This window comes from Typopeltis vanoorti, chromosome 12, assembly GCF_054136105.1.
Source record: "Typopeltis vanoorti isolate ZY-2024b chromosome 12, IOZ_Tvanoo_1.0, whole genome shotgun sequence".
Lineage (NCBI taxonomy): Eukaryota > Metazoa > Arthropoda > Arachnida > Uropygi > Thelyphonidae > Typopeltis > Typopeltis vanoorti.
The window spans coordinates 31,855,461-31,875,000 of NC_143560.1; the positions used below are offsets into that span (position 1 = coordinate 31,855,461).

At 37.2% G+C, this 19,540-nt stretch overlaps 1 protein-coding gene across 2 annotated transcripts in view; it reads right to left on the reverse strand.

Annotated features, from left to right (window-relative positions):
* Nucleotides 1-1,683: 1,683 nt before the first annotated feature.
* LOC150100665 (gonadotropin-releasing hormone receptor-like) overlaps nucleotides 1,684-19,540 on the reverse strand; it is a 70,579-nt gene continuing 52,722 nt past the window's right edge. Inside the window, exons 2-3 of one of the 2 annotated variants that reach the window (XM_090401737.1) lie at nucleotides 13,106-13,289; nucleotides 1,684-2,367 (exon numbers count right to left, since the gene is read on the reverse strand). In XM_090401737.1, coding sequence (XP_090257863.1) covers nucleotides 1,850-2,367; nucleotides 13,106-13,289 — 702 coding nt within the window. In that variant the 3' untranslated portion in view covers nucleotides 1,684-1,849. Of the gene's footprint in view, nucleotides 2,368-13,084; nucleotides 13,290-19,540 lie in introns of both variants that reach the window. The other variant, XM_090401736.1, reaches the window with a different exon arrangement.

Sequence of the window (19,540 nt, forward strand, 5' to 3'; positions counted from 1 at the left end):
GTATTTACCCATAATGTAAAAGAACAGCTTCTAGGAGATGTATTACCGTTGTACATTATGAAAGAAGGTCACTACCCAGACCGGTTTCGACCTTTTTTGAGGTCTCATCAGTGAGTAGGTAGACCTGAATAACTGGGTAGTGACCTTCTCTCATAATGTAGAACAGTAATACATCACCTAGGAGCTGTTTTACATTATGGGTAAATACCAAGAACAGTGGTTGGAACTTGCTCCACCTTTGCAAAGAGTTGCCTTGGCATTGCACTACCAGGTGTTGGCTTACGCTTGGACTCGTCGAACTTTATATAGTTTCTATATTCGTCATGAAACTCTTAGATTAGATTTCTATCTTTGAGTTTTGTTATTTGGCTATGAAATAATTTGGGATTTAATTTCCTCTTAATTTAAAAAAGAACGTTGATCAGAGAACTTTTGATCATACATGAGAAATAAAAGAAATAAAAGACACATCGTATATCAGTAGATCAAGGAGCAAACGTTAAAATATTTGAAGGCTCTTTATTTAAATTATCATTTCGACTCTCAGTCGATATTGTTCATATTTCATAACGTTCAGTCTTCACTTTCTGGAAATTATTTTAGGATTTCCATCTGGCCTCCAAGATGAACGGCAATGAGTTAGACGTAGTGAGTTGAAGCATTAATAAAAGATAAGCTGCAGAATCTTTGGGAGATTATCTTTTACGCAGTACAATATGAAGAAATTTATGCTCAAGAAGTTATGTTTGTATTGGTTGTAACATTTCGAAAGTTCTTTTGCATTGTAAATAAAATACGAAGACTGAATCCAACCAGAATATTTGAAACCTACTAATTGGGTTTGATTGGGACCGAAGCAACTAGAGTCAATACGAAGTGTATTATGTCGGTTAATTACTTGTATTCTTTCGGTGAGTTTGCCTTTTTTCCCCCGCTAAATGACACACCATCACCTATAACGCTGCCTAACTCATCTTCAATTGAAATAAATTTATCACTTCTTTTTTTCTTATCCTGGACCCACCTCTCAAAGGACAGCATAAATATAGATTGAACTACGAAAACAGAACAGAAAAAATGGTAAACTGTTGAGTTCAATAAATGTGCACCAGAAAGTAAAAAAGAACATAAATTAGTATCTAGAAAATGAATAAATTTTCCTAAAAAATGCCGATAGATTTGAATTTCGATGGAACGAGTTCCTTTCATAGCCATACTCCTTCCTCTCCAACCACAAGCCACTGGAAATCATAAGTTATGCAATAAAGTTGGGACTCAACACATAAATATAATTGTATCTGTGAAACTCAGATATGATATCATTAGATCCGTATTGGGTCTGCAGGATTCAACCTAATATTAATAAATTATTATGTATTAACAAATACGATATACAGTATTATCAATAATGTATTAATATACTAGATACTCTCCTGTTTAAGTGTATAGGTATTGTGCCACGGATAATTCTGAATCAGCATTATCTAAAAGATATCACACATTTACATCATATTTTCTTTCACAAATAACATACTTAAGCAGATGTTTCACAAGTGTTTGCTAGATTTCTAACATTAAGATAGCGCAGTAAAAAAAATTGACAGTTTGCACACTCACATGAAAGCAAAAGCAATTACAATTAGGTGATACATAAGTGCTGAATAAATAAAGAGAAAGTTTAAAAAATGGCATCGAATCTTTATACAAACATTGTAATACATTGATGAATTGAGACAATATTGATTGGACGAACCGAAATGTAAACATACAAGCTCGTTTCGAGGCAATTTAATGATTGTATGGATATGTTCGTTAAACCACCACCTGAGCAAATTATGACACCACAAGTCTAACGTCGTAAGCAGCCATTTTGTCCTCTCGAGGAAACGCTATTAGAAGCAGATGTCTTGAAGGAAGACATTTTCAGGTCACGTGATATATACGAACCGCACCTGACGGCCATCGTGTCCGTTTCTTCGCCTTTGGCTGCATGCGACGTTTTCGATTTTCTGAAGGTCACTAGCATCACCGTGTTTTCCCCTCGCGAGGAGGCGCTGCTGCAGTTTATGGTTTTAGTTCGTGATGGCTTTCGTCGAAGGTGAAAGGCGCCGTAGACGAGAGGATTGATCATTGCGGTACAACTGCCAAAGAAAAAGATAACAGTTTGCATTTCTTCACTCAGCTGTTGATCTGGATCCAAGAAGATGAACATGATCATCTGCAAGTAATAGGGAGTCCAACACACAACGAATGCAAACACGATCACCACTGTTATCATCAAAGCTTTCATTTGTGCCTTTCTTAATAGTTTTCTCCTGGCATCGTCCATTACAGTTCTAGGTCTATCGGCAAACACGCTCTGCTTTCCTGAAAAATATAAATAACAATGCTACATACACACCGTTATTTTTTCAGTAATTACTACAATACTAAGTCGTAATGTTAGTGATATATCAAATCCGGTGTTATATTATTATCATAATAAATAACAAAAAGATTTACTAAAAAATGCACGTGCTAACCACAGTAATAACTATTTAATTCGTAAATATTTCATCCCAAGTCTCTTGGGATATCATCAGTACAGTAGTTCAAACAATACTAGGAATAACATACAGTTATTCCTAGTATTAAATAGTCATTACTGTGGTTAGTACGTTTAGTGATGAATTCGCCACAGGTTTCGTTATTTAAAAAGAAATAGATTTTTTTATTACTTTATATTTATCTTCTATAATCATAAATGCTAACTCTAATTAAATGTATATTTTTAAAGAAATTTATTGGTATAGAGTAGAGATGCTGAAATTAATAATAAAATATTGTAATGGAGGATATCATCGATCCATTTAAAGTATAAAATGTTGGTACATTTCTTACTTCCGCTTGTTTCCATATTTTGGTATAAAATATAGAAGAATCTGTAATATTATCTATATGTAGTATCTAAGTAACATAAATATATGCTTCTCAGTTTTGTAGATTTAAAATTTTATTATACCCCCATCTAAGAACACTCAAAACAATATATATAGTAATTATAATTCGTGATCATTACAGGGTGTGGTTGTTGTCGTTGAATCAACCGTGAGATGCGGTGATTGATTCATTAATGCCCTTGGGGGTGATGGATAGCAACGCAAAGCTGTACCAATGAAGTTTAACTGAGGTTCGGCTGTTGCTCTTACCCACTTGGGCGATGAGTTTTTGAGTTCGCTCTCTTAAGGTTTTTGCCTTAAGGGAGCACTTTGAGTCTCCGGGGAAGGTGTTCTCCGGCACGGCCCGCTGAGGGGCTTTGTCGGTGAATTATTTTCCTCGGAATTTGAGCGGTTCTGCTCGGTAATTGAGTTTCACTGAGTAGAACCAACGCTGAGATTTGGACGGTCTTTCGCCCACGAATGAGTGGCCTAGAGATCGTCCGATATTTTTGAGATATCACCTTTACTTACACATTACGGTGATTGATTCATTAATGCCCTTGGGGGTGATGGATAGCAACGCAAAGCTTGTACCAATGAAGTTTAACTGAGGTTCGGCTGTTGCTGCTACCCCTTTGGGCGAGGAGTTTTTGAGTCCGCTCTCTTAAGGTTTTTACCTTAAGGGAGCACTTTGAGTCTCCGGGGAAAGTGTTCTCCGGCACGGCCCGCTGAGGGGCTTTGTCGGTGAATTATTTTCCTCGGAATTTGAGCGGTTCTGCTCAGTGGTAGGGGAGCCCATCACTGAGTGGAACCAACGCTGAGATTAGGACGGTCTTTCGCCCACTATGGAGTGGCCTAGAGATCGTCCGTATTTTTGAGATTTCACCTTTACTTACATAGGCGGTGATTAATACCCTTGGAGGGTAATGGATGGCAATGCTGTAGCCAATGAAGTTCTAACTGAGGCTCGGCTATTGCTGTTACCCTTCTGCCATGATCAGAGCTTTAATAACTCAATAACACCTTATCCTACACTGCCCTCTACAGATAACGGGGAAGGTGTAAAGCATTATAAAGCATTATTGCTTCGCCCTTTAAGCCAGTCCTTAAATATATAAGGACTCATCAGATTACACCAGAGGGGGAGGCACTGCCATCTACATCAAACCGTACCTCCACCACAATGCCATATTCAACCCACAGACTACCAACCTGAAGACTACAGGAATACAAGTCCACACAAACAATGCTTGAAGCCTCAAGATATATGCCGCCTACAACTCACCAAGCAACCCTCTACTGACAGCAGACCTGGATGCCGTCCTTGGCACCACAGACCCCACCATCATAGCAGGAGACTTGAACGCCAAACACACAGTATAGTTCAGCACCACCACCAACAGAAGTGGACGCATACTACTCAACACTTAACTCAGTTTTGGTAGCAGGACCCACTGAGCGCACTTATTACAGATCAGATGTACTTGACATAGCTATCCTTAGAAACATCAGTTATCAATACCAACTAGAGACGATCAATGAACTATCATCTGACCACAACCCAATCCTGATCAAACTTGGCACGCAAGACCAACTGGCCCCCAGCACGCCTTCATATCATGGGATAGGCTAGCCAAAATCCTACCTGAATACATTGGCCCTGTATCCATCATCCACAAAAAAGAAGAATTAGGTGAAGCAGTAAGCAATCTAACAAACCAAATCAAAAAAGCACTAAAAGCAGTCACCAAAACCACAACCAATCACCCAACCAGATGGCTCCCAGAAAACATCATGGACCTCATCAGAACAAAAAACAAAGCCAGGAAAAGATACTACAACACAAGAGCCCCACAGGACAAGAAAACACTGAACAACCAAGTCAGAAAAGCACTTCAAAACCATAGGAATCAGGATTGGGACAATAAACTGTCATCATTCAACCCAGAAGATCACACAATGTGGAAATTTCTGAAGATCCTGCGCACCAAAGACAACCCTCTACCCCCCCCCCCCATGAAAACTGCACATGGAACGGCGCACACTCATAAAGAAAAAGCAGAAGCAATAGCAGAAAACCCAGAAAAACAATGTAGCCCATCATATGACAACATAAACATCACCCACATATATAAAGTCCACCAGCAGGTCAAGCGTATCTTAAGACAGACCTCAGACAAACCAAACAGCATTACCCCCCACTACTCCAATGGAAATAACGAACATCATAAAACATGTAAACAACAAAAAAGCTTTAGGTCTAGATGGAATTACAAACAGAATCATTAAACTACTTCCTCGAGCTATTGTGCACCTGGTTAACATAGCCAATGCAATACTGAGGATACAACACTTCCCCACTGCATGGAAAACAGCCGACATCATACGAATAAAAAAGCCAGGAAACAATCCACAACTCCCGCAAAGCTACCGTCCAATAAGCCTGCTTTCCAACCTAGAAAAGATTGATGAAAAAATCATCCTCTCAAGACTACAAGAAAAATCAGATCAATTAGGAATAATTCCAAACGAACAATTTGGCTTCAGCCGTGTACACAGCACAGTGCAACAAATACACCGACTAGTGGAGCATATCACTCAAGGATACAACTGGAACCTTCACACAGTTGCAGTCTTTCTGGATATTGCCAAGGCCTTTGACAAGGTATGGCATCAAGGATAACTCTACACACTCACTCAGGCCAACATTCCAACAAACCTTACCCGTCTAATAAAATCATACCTCACTGACAGATCCATGCAGATAAAAATAAATGGCACCATCTCAACTAGGCACCAAATCCTGGCAGGAGTACCACAGGGATCTCTATTGGCTCCTTTACTTTTCACAATCTAAGTGGCTGACATTCCACAGAACCTGAGGAATACCATCACAGCCCTATATGCTGATGACACAGCTATAATGACAAGATCTCTCCGCCCACACCTGGTGATCAGTCGTCTCCAGGACACCATTACAAAGCTAGAGAAATGGTTCTCGGACTGGAGGATACAAGTAAACCCCATCAAAAGCTCAGCTATACTATTCACCAGACGCAAAGCCTTCATCCAAGATGACATTCAACTCCTCGGAAAAAAATATACTACCATGGCAGACAGAAACCAAATACCTTGGAATACAGCTAGACAAAAAGCTAAATTTCAACAGCCACATCAAGCTCATAGGCACAAAGACATCCAGAACCATAGCCCAACTCTATCCCCTGATCAACCGCAACAGCAAATTAGATACACCCAACAAGCTTCTACTATATCAGATGGTAATACGACCAGTAATCATCCTGAAACTACAGAGGATACAAAACAAATGCCTGTGGATGATCTTGGACGCCCCATGGTTCATCGGAAACACGCAGATCCACACAGAAACCGAAACCCCAGACATCCATTCTCTCCTTCATGACCATGCGGAAAAGTTCTTCAGCAAGGCACACTCTCATCCCAACCCACTAATCAGACAAGCATCCAGTTATAGTGAACATGACTATCACAAACATAAAAGATCCCAAGCAATCCTGCTCTCAGCAGAACAGAGCTAACCCCATAGGACTCACAACCCCCCCCCCCCATCAAGCTTCTCGACACAGACAAAGGGGAAAACAAAAAGCATTTTATGCTTCACCCAGCAAGCCAGTAACGTTGTTGTTGTCATCAGATTACGATGAAATGACAGATGGAAACACAAACGCCCAAAAGCGGCTCTGATCACAGATTGAAATAATTCTACACAGCCCTAATTAGGGCAAGCCAGGTGCTCATAAATCATAAATTTCTTTAATTAAATAATTACTGTAAAACGTATCGTTTACGGGATAAAAATCCAAGGGATTGATGTCCATCTTGCCATAGAAGTCAACAAGTGAAGTAAATTGCTACTAGAGTTGGCAGAAAGATAGCAGCGCCACCTGCTTTGTAGCGCATTTTACTTAGACTGGATTTCAGAATTACATTTACTACTTAAGAATTTTTTTTCATCTTTTCGTTTATTATCGTGTAGTTATCAAAAAAAGTTTGAAACTGTATCATCATTATGATGATGGGAAATAATTAATTATTATTAATATCGGCTATACAAATTCAGTATAGGAATGCCGAGATTTTCAAAGACTATTTTTATTAGCTTTACCAGGTTAGACAAATTTGATTAATAAATTCCAGTGCACGAATTAATGTATTTCACTGTTTAGACTAACCGTAACATAAACAAATTATAAAGAACTTGATTGAGTACTGAAAATTGAAATGTGTAATGGTTGGAATGCCGTTTAAAGGAGTTGATTCAATGCTAATCTTAGATGGAGTCTGTAATTACTGGCATCGAGAGTACCATCTTGTTAATGATAGGGAAGTGGTGAAAGATTAATGTCTGTCTGCATGAAAAATGTTGTAATTACACAGCATACGTGTGAACCACGTGCTGCGTAATTATTAAAGGGACTGTATTAGGTGAATGATTAAAAAAAAAAAAGCTTGCATCCTGTTATCTAATAATGTTGCGTGACTAAGTACTTTGAACAGCGCATGCTAGAACTTTCTAACCAGTATTCGTTTATGTATTCTTAAATACATTAAATACAGAGAAATTGCGCAGGAAACCATTAGATTAAAAAAATTCGGAAAACATCTAAAATGTCATTTGGGTTACACCTTCCTAATAGATACTTCATTAAAAAGTAATTATGTTTATCGCCGATTTTTTTTTTTTTTTGAAACTATTATACGTTCCTTTGTCGCTTATCTTTGTTTTCAAAATAAATTTTGAAAACAAAGATAAGCGACTATTTGCATCTTTTAAAATTTATTATGCTGTCCTACAAAAGCAGGTTAACTTGCTTTGTTTAAACACACTTTTGGCACTTCTTTTCCTATCTGATTATTTTCAACTTCAAACAGGTTACGTCATTAAATTCAACTCTTTTATCGGTCTGCAAATGCATTTTATGAACATTTTTTTATTCGTTATGACTTCCTAGACGATTCTTCATCATGTTATGCTGGCAATTATTCATGTATAAACCAGTCTTACAACTTTTATTAGATCTTTTATTACATCTTTCATATATTTACTTTTAAGATATTTTAATTTTGTTAAAAAATTAACTAAAGTAAACTAAAAAAAATTCCCAAAACTGTAATCATGCTATTTCCTGCTTTGCAAGATGCTTATTATATGATCCAGTAAGAGCAGTTTTAGGCCAAAGAAAAAAAAAGCAGATTCTTCAATCCCAGGCAGCTTAGAGTTTATTTAGAAAAGCACGCATTCTTTCTTTCAGTGCAGAAAAAAAAATAAGAAAAGAGAGGGATGCGCACTTCTATGGGAAGAGGCTTAAGAGTGGGAAGACCGCCTGTGTGTGTGTGTGTGTGTGTGTTTCTAAACTTGCCTATATACTCGTAAATATCCAATTTATGATCTTAGCATCTATTGGCATCCCTTTGCATATTAACATGTTGATATGCAACCATGCAAACGGAGTTGACGAACGGATATTACATTTGCGTGGGTTGATCAAGATGTGTTCACTAACGCCCATGAAATATCACCCTAATTAAGATAATTATAATTAGGGAAGTAGATAACAGAACTGTTCCTTCGCTTGTTTTTCAACTTAGCACTATTTGGCCGAAAGTCGTTCCTATTAACGTCACATAATCTTGACGCTGTCTATTAACAAGCCTGTCGTGGTGAATTTATTGGGTCTTGGCGACGTCTAGGGTACTTGCACTGATATGAGTTGCATTCTATCACGCGGATTCCTTCTGGAAAGCACTTATATCCATTTGCACGTTCTTTAGTGTTAACTTTAGTAACCTTTCTGCGATAAAAATAATAACAGATAGAAGTTGTAGAATTTCTTTAATTTATGTTTTGTGGTTTCAGGCATAAGGAAACGTATTAATATTTAGAATGTTTTCAAATGCTTTCCGATCTGGTTAATATGCATTACTGTTCATACGAGGGTGGTCTGAAAGGTTCTCGGCCTAACAATGAAAAAACGAATTCATAATTTCAAAATTATTTTTATTTTTCAACATGTAATCTCCCTTAAGACTAATACATTTATTCCAGCGATACTCCACCGCCATTATCCTGTATTGGTTCTCAGTAAGATCTGCAAAATACCTCTTGATTCGAAGAAAAACGCTGATCAACGAGGAAGAGTTTTAGTTTTGGGAAGAGACAGAAGTCAGAGGGAGCCAAATCTGGGGAATAGGGTGGATGTTCCAACAATTCATAGTGCAGATCCCTTAATTTTCCCATTGCCAAAACATCTCTGTGGGCAGGTGCATTGTCCTAATGAAAGATGCTTTTTTTTCTTCTGCAAACCGGGTCATTTCTCATACATTTTTTCGTTGTCTGGATAAATGATCGGAATAATATTTCCCGGTTATTGTTTTACCCTTTTCAAGATAATTAATAAACAAAATGCCTTTAGCATCTCAAAACACCAAAGCCATGACCTTTCCTGCTGATGGAACCGACTTTGTCTTCTTTGGAGCTGAACAACTGGCTTCTGTCCACTGCTGTTTGGATTCTGGTATATAATGGTGAATCCAAGTCTCATCCATAGTAATAAATCGACGAATAAAATCAGTTTTATTCTTGTTAAAATGCTCCAAGCACTGTTCAGAGATTTTCATGCAAGTGCATTTTTGATCTGCTGTGAGCAAGCGCGGCACCCATCTTGCCCAAAGCTTTTCCATTTGCAATTCTTCATGCAAAATATATCCTACACGTTCTTTTGAAATGCCTATAATCTCGGCAATTTCACGCACTTTGACTCGCCGGTCATCCAATACCATATCCTTCACTCGATAAATGATTTCTGTTATTGTTACACTTTTTGGGACGTCCTTCACGAGGATCATCCTCAAGGCTGGTACGGCCCAGTTTAAACTCGGCAGCCCATTTCTTAATTGTTGAAAACGAAGGAGAAGAGTGCCCATAAACTTTTATGACTTCGAATGAATTTCTTTCGGTGTTAAACCTTCTTTTACAAAGAATTTTATAACCGCACGATACTCAATTTTATCTATTTCAAGGAATACAGACAACATTTGTGCTTCAGACAGCTGTATAAAACAAACTACTTGATAGAATAACTTGCAATTTCACATGGATGCTTATGATAGATGTACCAACTTGGAAAAAAAAAAACATCTTGCCGATAGTGTTGCAATCTATGGTCGAGGCCGAGAATTTTTCAGACCATCCTCGTACATCCCGATTTCCGTGTACATCTTGTAAATAAGACTTAGAATCTTATCGTATTCCAAAAAATTATTTGTTTCACTAATTACTGAGTAATAATAATTTTAGACTTGCACGTGGATAACTCTGTCTTAAACTGTGATTTCAATCTTTAAAACATAACTCAGTAAGTAGAGACTATGGCTCGTTGATGCAATAGCATGGGTTCGACTCCAGTTTAGGATGAGCAACCTTTATAGGGCTTTTAAAGTGGTTTTATATGAGCTCAGCTCCTGACCTACGTAGTAAACCGACTAACCCTGTATTTCAGGGATTCTCAACCTATGGTACGCGTACCACTGGTGGTACGTGAGCCACTGCCTTACTGGTACAGCTAATATCTTGAATTAAATATAGTGGTACGCCACTGCAAAAGGTTGAGAACCCCTGCTCTATTTGATTGAAATGGTGAGTTAGCTTGATAAAAGTTCCTCACGTCATCAATGGATTCGAAAGGTTTTTCCAACCAAAAGGGCTCGTCTAAACCAGCTGAGCTATATAGGCTCAAATTAGGTTTGATTTGTATAAATATGCTTGTATATATGTATATTTGAAGTGCTGCCTATAAAAAATACCTATTTTATGAATACCGATATCGTTTATTTATCTCTGTACCTACTGCAGAAGATATGCTATACTACATCATTGAAAAAAAAAAAAAAAAAAACTCTCGTACTCTCTTCCCTGTGCATGCTGGGAAAAGAACGAAACAGTTTCATTTACTGGCGTGTGGAGTCAAGTAAGAAATAAATAAAACTGTAAGAGTTTTCTTATTAGGCTTTGAAATAATGTGGGATTAAATATCCCCTTAATTTAAATGATTTTAACATCGCCAAAGCGAAGCCATTTGGCTCTTTATTTCATTAATTTATCTGTGCACCTTTTTGACAACTCGTACTGTAATATTTTCCGAAATAATTTTCCAGTGGATTTCATCCCATGTGGGATTAAAAGGAAATGAAACTTCAGATGAAGTAGCAAAAATGGCTGCAACATTAAGTGATACCATAGATTTTGATCTTTTTAAAACTACTCAAAAAGAAAACGTAAAAAGAATGATTCTCCAGGACATGACTCACCATTGTAATTCAGCAGAAGAACCAGGAGCTAGCATCAACTCCAAGTTGAATCGTCGTGTCACTGCTGTGATCTCTGGCCTCAAAACCGGCCAAACAAGACCAATCAAGTTTAGAAATGGCATAAAAGTCTTTCCAAAATCTTTGCAAAATCTGTAACATCGAGGAAGCATCTCCACTGCATTTACTAACTTGTATGAATATTTCTAAATGTGAACTTTATAACAGCCCAGAAAAGTTGCTGTATAAATACATGAATTTGACTTCTATGATTTGGTGTAATAATACCATGGGATAATAAAAAATAATAATAATTAGAAGCCCTTATGCAGATGTACGTAAACGTTACTCACCCAGAGTATATACAAAATGGTCGCGTGCTTCATCGTGTGTTCTAGGCAACTGTTTAAGAATGCTGTTGGTCAGTAACCGTCAATAGTATTGATCACAATGAGAAAAACAAAGGATCTGTCGGAGTTCGATAAAGTGCGTATTGTGTGCGTGCCCATCTCGCTGGAGCCACGAGTTTGAAAATAGAAGAGTTGACTGGTTTCTCAAAAGGTGAGATATCTCAGGTGTTTAATCAGTATAAAATAAACCAAATTGCTTATAGTCGCATGCCTATACGGAAACTGATTACTGCGAAGAACCGAGAAGTTCGTCTACAGCGGTATAGTACATCTTGTTCTGCACCGACGGTGGTAGTGAATTTTGCGAGAGTCCCATTAAGCAACGAATTCAGTTCGCCTTGTAAACACAACTCAAAGTTCTGGAGGTGGTGTCACAGTGTGAGGCATATTCTTTTTTGGTACGGAACAGGACCCCTCATATTGCTAGAAAGCCGGATGTCATCCAAGGAATATCTGAATATTGTTGACGATTGAGGCCACCTTGCAGTGTTGACTATTTTATCCAACAGGTGATGATTGCTTCATGAACGACAATGCTACTGTCCATCGCGCAGTGTTCAGCAGTGGTTCAGCGAGCAGGACCGCGACTTCTACAATTTTCTCTGGCCACCACAAAGCCTGGATCTGAACCCTATTGAGAATGTACGGGACATGTCAGAAAAACAGATCAATAGCACAGCCCTCTTATCATATTTGAGCCAGTTAAAGGACTATTTGGTGAACGCCTAGTGTATATCGTAGACGTAGATGCAATCCAACACCTTGTTGATTCTATGCCAAACTGCCTATGTGCTGTAATAAAGGCAAAAGGAAGTACAACACGGTATTAATACAATTTTCTAATTCATCGGCCGTTATGTGTATATAATCTTCACTATATACAATATTAACAGAGAAGCCGTAGCGCCTCGGTTTCGAGGAGACCCTTTGTTTTGAAAGATCTAATTGGAATTAATTTCTCCTGGAAACATACCTGCAAATATACTACAAGCAATGGGCTAACCACCCTATCCTAGAATGACGGTTAGGAAATCCAAGGGTTTATTGGAAGGTGCATAAAGGCCTATCAAAGCCGTAAGAAGACCAAGATGTTAATAGTACTGAAAGATTCTTTGATATAACAAACATTTTGAAAAATAAATTTATAAGATATGCCGGTATTACAATTGTTTTTATTGAAAATAATATTGATTCTTACAGTTATTATTTCAAGGAATGTTCTAAATTTAATTCTTTTAAATACTATTGATAATTTAATTACTAATTTTTTTCAAACTTAATATTGCCGTTATAATGTGATAAAGAAACACTTAGTGCAAGTCTATCATACAGAGGAACACATTCTCACAGACCCGTAAGAGAAATAAAAAGATTTATATTTATTGAATGGTGCTTAATCAGACAGCCTACCACGAAATTTTCTTTGCTTACTGGAGATGGTGTAGAAGGTGCAAATATAGGTCGAGATTAAGATCACAAGAGGAAGAAGGTACATGAGAATGAGAGTAACGGTACCGTACAGCTGCTCCTGCCAGTTTGCTGTGTAGAAACCGTAGGTGACACACTGGTAGAATTCCTCATAGAATGGACCTTTCACAACACGGAAGATAATCATCTGAAAGTAACAAACACAAAATGTATCAGGAAGAAATATTCTCATGGATTCATTGAACAATCATTTGCTTTCTGATCTTCGACTATGATAATCATAACATTAACGAAAATTAGGAAATAAATCCAAGGGTAGTTAATCTGATGGATGATTACAATCACATTCTCTTCCTTATGACCTAAAGATACAGATTTTGAATACAGTATGGCACCGATGGTTTTGTAGGATGATTTTTTTGGTGTGAGATGATTTTCATCTCACACCACTGACGTCAAGCAGTGACGTCACCACTTTGCTGTGAATTACGATCTATGTAAAATTGACTATTTGGGAAATGTTGATCAAGTATCTGAGAAAAAATTATTTTAATACCAACTAGTTTCACCAACTTAAACTGTTGGCATTTTCAGGGTACAGGACTGATGATGGGAACTAAAGCTAACAAAACATGTTACAGACTAGACATTAACAGAATTCTAATTATAAATTACAAACAACACTGAACGTGTGCAATACACGTGTGGCGCGTACATGAGTTCACTTGTTGGTATTTTATAGTTGGTACTAAAGTTCATTTCTTGTGTGTTTAGAGATCTAATTAGGGTCTTCCAGATCTCGAATAAGATTAAACCTTGGTTCCTATTAAAATTTTCTACAGAACGGACGACTGTTTCTGGCTTCTTTAAAAATGCGAGAGCGGTAATCCTCTTCTATGTAAGAAATACAGCGTTTATCCCACTCAATGACATGGTTGGTTGTGGAGAAATGGGAAGATAAGCCCGATATATCTTGTCTGTTGTTTTTGACATTTCCGATGTATTCTCTCTGTCTTATCTCAAGGTTTCTTGAAGTTTGGCCGATGTAACTTAAACCGCACAAGCATAAGATATTGTAAACTCCAGCATATTTAAAGAAAGGAAAGTCTTTTGGAGATCTTAAAAGTTTACGAATTGTATCTTTAGGTTTAAAGGTCACTCTTATTTTATGTGGTTTGAGGAGTTTAGCAACCTTGTGAGAGGCTGTTCCCACGTATGGAATGACGATTGTGGTAATATATTGCGTGTCTTCTTGTTGTCTTTGTGGTGGATCAGAGAACAGAATCTTGTTAAAAAGTCTCCGGGGGAAGCCATTCAAAATGAGGTTATTGGATATCAGTGTCAATTCGTTTTGGAGATCTTTTTGGTCTGTTGTAATCCAGACAGCTCTCTTCTTTAGCATATGTACAATGCTGAGTTTTTGATAAATGCGGTGGGAGGAGCTGAAGTGTAAATAACGTCCTGTATTCGTGGGTTTTCCATAAACTGAGAGGTTGAAACAACCATTAGCTTTCTTCTTAATTAGGATATCCAGAAATGGTAGTTGTTTTTCTTTTTCAAGGTCCAGAGCGAATTTGATTGAATGGTGAAAGGAGTTGATATTATTTAGGAATTCAAATAAGTCATCTTTTTTGTGGTTCCACACAACGAAGATGTCATCCACATATCTCTACCATATTGTGGGTTTGGGGTCTACTTGAGATAAAATTCTACTTCCAAGATCTTCCATGAAAAGATCGGATCAAGATGGTGAGAGGAGGCTACCCATTGCCAAGCCAGCCAATTGCTGGTAAATGGTTTTCTTCCATAAAAAATAGTTTGATGTTAGGCAATGACTGAACAGCGAAGCGATATCTTGTGGAAACAAAGTACCTAAAATGTTAATGACTTCTACCATAGGGATGTTTGTAAATAAAATAAAATAAAAGAGAATTACCGCTCTTGTATTTTTAAAGAAACCACAACAGTCGCCCGTTCTGTAGAAAATCGTAATAGGATCCAAGGTCTAATTAGGGTCTTCCACATCTTATCCGAGATGTGGAAGACCCTAATTAGATATCTAAACACACAAGAAATGAACTTTAGTACCAACTATAAAACGTTCCTAAACAACAACAAGTGAAATCAACAACACTGAATGTGTGTAATACGCGCCACACATGTATTGCACACATTCAGTGTTGCTTTGTAATTTATAATTAGAATTCTGTTAATGTCTAGTCTGTAACATGTTTTGTTAGCTTTAGTTCCTATCATCAGTCCTGTACCCTGAAGATGCCAACAGTTTAAGTTGATGAAACTAGTTGGTATTAAAAGTTTTTTTCTCAGATACTTGATCAACATTTCCCAAATAGTCAATTTCACATAGCTTCTGTGGTCAAGGAAAAAAATATCCTTTAATGTGAATTACGATCGCTAATATCCACTTGAAATAGTCTGTGATAGGAAGTACGTTATAGCAATCCTCATAGTAAACATAAATATGTCGAATCTGATTATTGTGATCTTATTACTCCAAATTTAATTTTAGAAGTAAATTCGAAATGTCTGTTGCTGTGTCGAAAAACGAAATTTTACCCATCGCTCTGAGCATCTTTCGACAATGGGTGTCTGATGATGTGGAAGATGTTATCGTAAGACACTCCAATCAGTAGTGAAAGACTGATGCTAAATGATGTGTACGGCTTTATACGTAATTTATCATTGCTTTGACGCTAGGGAAATTTAATACATTCACGCTGCGAGCGATGACAGACAGGAGCATTTGGCGGATGCACCCGTTAGTTTCTCCATGCGTTTCCTGTTCGTAAATAACTTGCATTTCCCCGTTCGTCCTTCCCATTCACCTTAGTCCAAGGTCGAGAAACATAAATGCAGGTAATACCGAGAATAACTAACTGTCTTGTTTTTCCTGTCACTTGTCTTCTTTAAGCAGGTTCCGCTTTTTTTATTTATTTATTTTGTAATGGCTCGTGTTTCTCAGCACGCTCTGCAGGAAGTCTCGCGCACGCACAGCTTCGGCATTCTGATCGAAGTGCAATATCATTGTGTTTATGAATGAGCTGTCGCTGCTCTTCGATAATGATGAAACACACACACACACACACACACACACACACACACACACACACACACACACACACACACACACACACACACACACACACACACACACACACACACACACACACACACACACACACACACACACACACATGCACTTTGGAGTTGAAGATTATCGAAGATTTATTCAGTTTTGGTATTTCAATTTTCTGTTTTTCAAAAAGGAAACAGCAAAATTTATGTTTATTGTTTTAAGAGAAGTATTGTGTTTAAGAAATGTAAAAACAAATTCTCAGAAGAACGAACGTGATCTTTGATTCTAAACTCATCTGGAATTCCGCCTAGCACATGAACCATGAACCATGGCTTTTCAAACGTTAAAATCCCTAATTATATTCATTTAGAATTAGCAGGATTTTATTTCCGCGTTTCTTTTATCAGCCCAGACCAACCAGCCAAAGAACCCACTTAATTTGCAACTATAATGTAATTAATTAGTTCTTCGTATTGCTGACTAGTTAACGACCTGTAGTACTAATGTATAGTATAAATTTTTCTATTTCTAATTTATTAGTAAACACAAGCTATTTTTTTGAAATTTTAATGTTATGTAATCATTAATTAATTTCTAATATTTTTAGTAACGCCGAAAGGTGTATTTTAAAACAGGTGTTGCTAACTTTGAAGTTTAACGAATTTTTACTGCGTCAGTTTGAGCATCTCATCAGCTAAGTTTTCATGGATGTTCTTAGTGTTCACGTCTTGATTTTTTAGCTATCCTTGACTCATAGTTTGATTGCCTTTCTTAGTATTCGTAGAGTTCTGGTTTCATAACAAGCACCACATCCTCTGCTAATAATAGAATTCTCTCTCTCTCTCTCACTCCCAAACCAACTTTCATTCTCCACTCCTACAGCTACTAGAGCCGTTTGTTAGTGATAATCGTGTTCCCCTTTCCAGATTGCACTTGATTCTTATCTCCTGGTTGTTATAGCAATGAAAGGTGGGAGTATCAGCTCTAAATAAAACACCAATGTGTGACTGACCTGTAGGATTACGTATGTCATTCACTAACAAAAAAAAAGGAAAGAACCAGTAAGCAGTTTGGTCACTTGACGAAAGCGGTTTGTCTACCGCTCTAGCAACTCACTGTCTTTCTTTCTTTTTTCCTAGCGTGTAATTACGGATTGCCACAGGAGAGGATGCTTGCCCATCTTCTTGTGGTAACTAAAATGTGACGTATTTCATTCTCCTTAATTCTGCATTCAATCACAGGACTCAATCTTACTGATTATTTCTCACTAATATAACAATAAGTTACCTAATTTTGAAAAACGATCTCATTCTCTTTATATGTTTCTTTTTCCCTCCTTCAAATTATGAGTTTAATCTGCTTTGGATAGCAGAGGTGCTATCCAAAACTTTCAGAGGCTTTTCAGACTTTTTTTTTAAATAAAAAATACAGGTTGTGCTATAGTATTAAACCCATTATTTTATTCTGATATGAATGGCAGCTGATTCTTAACTAGTCACTCATGTTATGAATGGCAGCTGATTCTTAACTAGTCACTCATGTTATGAATGGCAGCTGATTCTTAACTAGTCACACATGTTGCGTACAAATATTCAAAATGTTCAGAAATGACTATGAAGATATCATAATGCGTTGATTTCTTTAATCGCTAATGGCTCTTCATTGTACAGAGGAAGAAAGTGGAGCTATTTTAGTGGTACCTTTTAGGAAATCGGCAAGCAGCCGGCTTTGTCCTTAGTGATCACCTTTAGCTCGGCGATTTGTAGCATAAAAGTAATAAGAGCACAATAGACTTTGGCGATCTTCTCCTATTCGGGTATTCCAAATGCTATTCACGCTAACGATCTATTATAATTTGTAAAATAATGAATAAGCCGTTAACACCACCAGAAAGGGCAGAATTAAGTTTCTCAGAATGTGTAATCTGTCTCAGGCGAGCTGGAATTGTGTATTATGTTTTCGACAAAGCATGATTATTTCGACAAATCTGCATTCTTTTAATAGTTGTGATATTTTGTTCTTACATCACTGCTTTTATAAGCTTAGTTACAACAATAACAGTATTAAAAGGGACAACTGAACCGCCATGTTCATTTATCCCTTTTAATACTGTTATTGTTGTCACTAATCTTCATTTAAGAAAGACACGGTGATGAATTCTCATGGGATTTCGTATTTTTCATTCTACAAGAGACGTATATCGCCTGCAGAATATAATCCACTTACAATGATATTACACTCGCCAAAGAACCTTAAAGATAATTCGAGTAATCTAAAAAATCAACTAACCAACCATCCAAGTACTAGTTTTTCTTTTCCATTGCTGGAAGTTAAATTTTAATAGTTGGTAATACCGCACTGCTTTCGAGTGTAAACATAATTTTGGATAAAAGAAAAGATAAAGTTTATTTACGTAGTCTATAATGTCTAACATTAGTGCGTGTTCTCTGCCTGGTTTCATCTGCGTTTGAGGTGGATTAGAAGGATACTAAGCTTCCATAGGACTCCTACCACCTCCACATGAAGCAGTTAATTCGCCTTCATTTCAAAATACATTCTAAATCATCTCATCGAAACCTTATAGGGAATTCGAAGAAATTGTTTCGTCCTCTAAATAATTAACTTATGTAATTCTTTACGTATTCATGAAATATTTTTTATGTGATCCTACTTTAGATTTGCTGCGAACCTGTAGTACATTAGCGCCATTGATGGGCATACATAATCTGGAAACTTCTCTCTAGAGAGCAAAAATTAATTTTTTTTCAAGCCACTTCAGGCCTCCAATAAGCAGGGGGGGGGGGGAAATGTGGTAGTGATTTCACATTGAGCGACGAAAATAGTCATCCTACGACTTTCACTAACATCTATGGCACAATAGGATTCGAACCCAGAGTGGGCCGTGAATACTATTCATTCAGTCAACCAAAACGACTACTAATGAATTTTAAGTTATTTTAAATTACTATTCTGTTGGATTGAATCATTTAGACGACGTTTGAAATCTTCTCTCACAAATATTTTTATTTCAGACAGACTGATTACCAGCTGTGGGCAAAATCCAAGTTCCTTGTCATACGTTGCAGTGCGTTTCTTCTACTTTTTTTATTTCTTTTCAAAAAACTTTCCCAATATTCTTTTACTTTCGCATGCTTTGTTTCTGCTACGAAACACCCATGAGTTCGTTCACAGGAGCGGGCCACTACGTAATATCTTTTCACATAAAAGATATTACGTTGTCTGAGAAAAATAATAAGGTTACCGCTTCTTTGAAATACCGCTCACTGCAGGATGCGAAGGTTTACTAAAGTTACAACTCGCGAAAATATAATTGTGTTTTT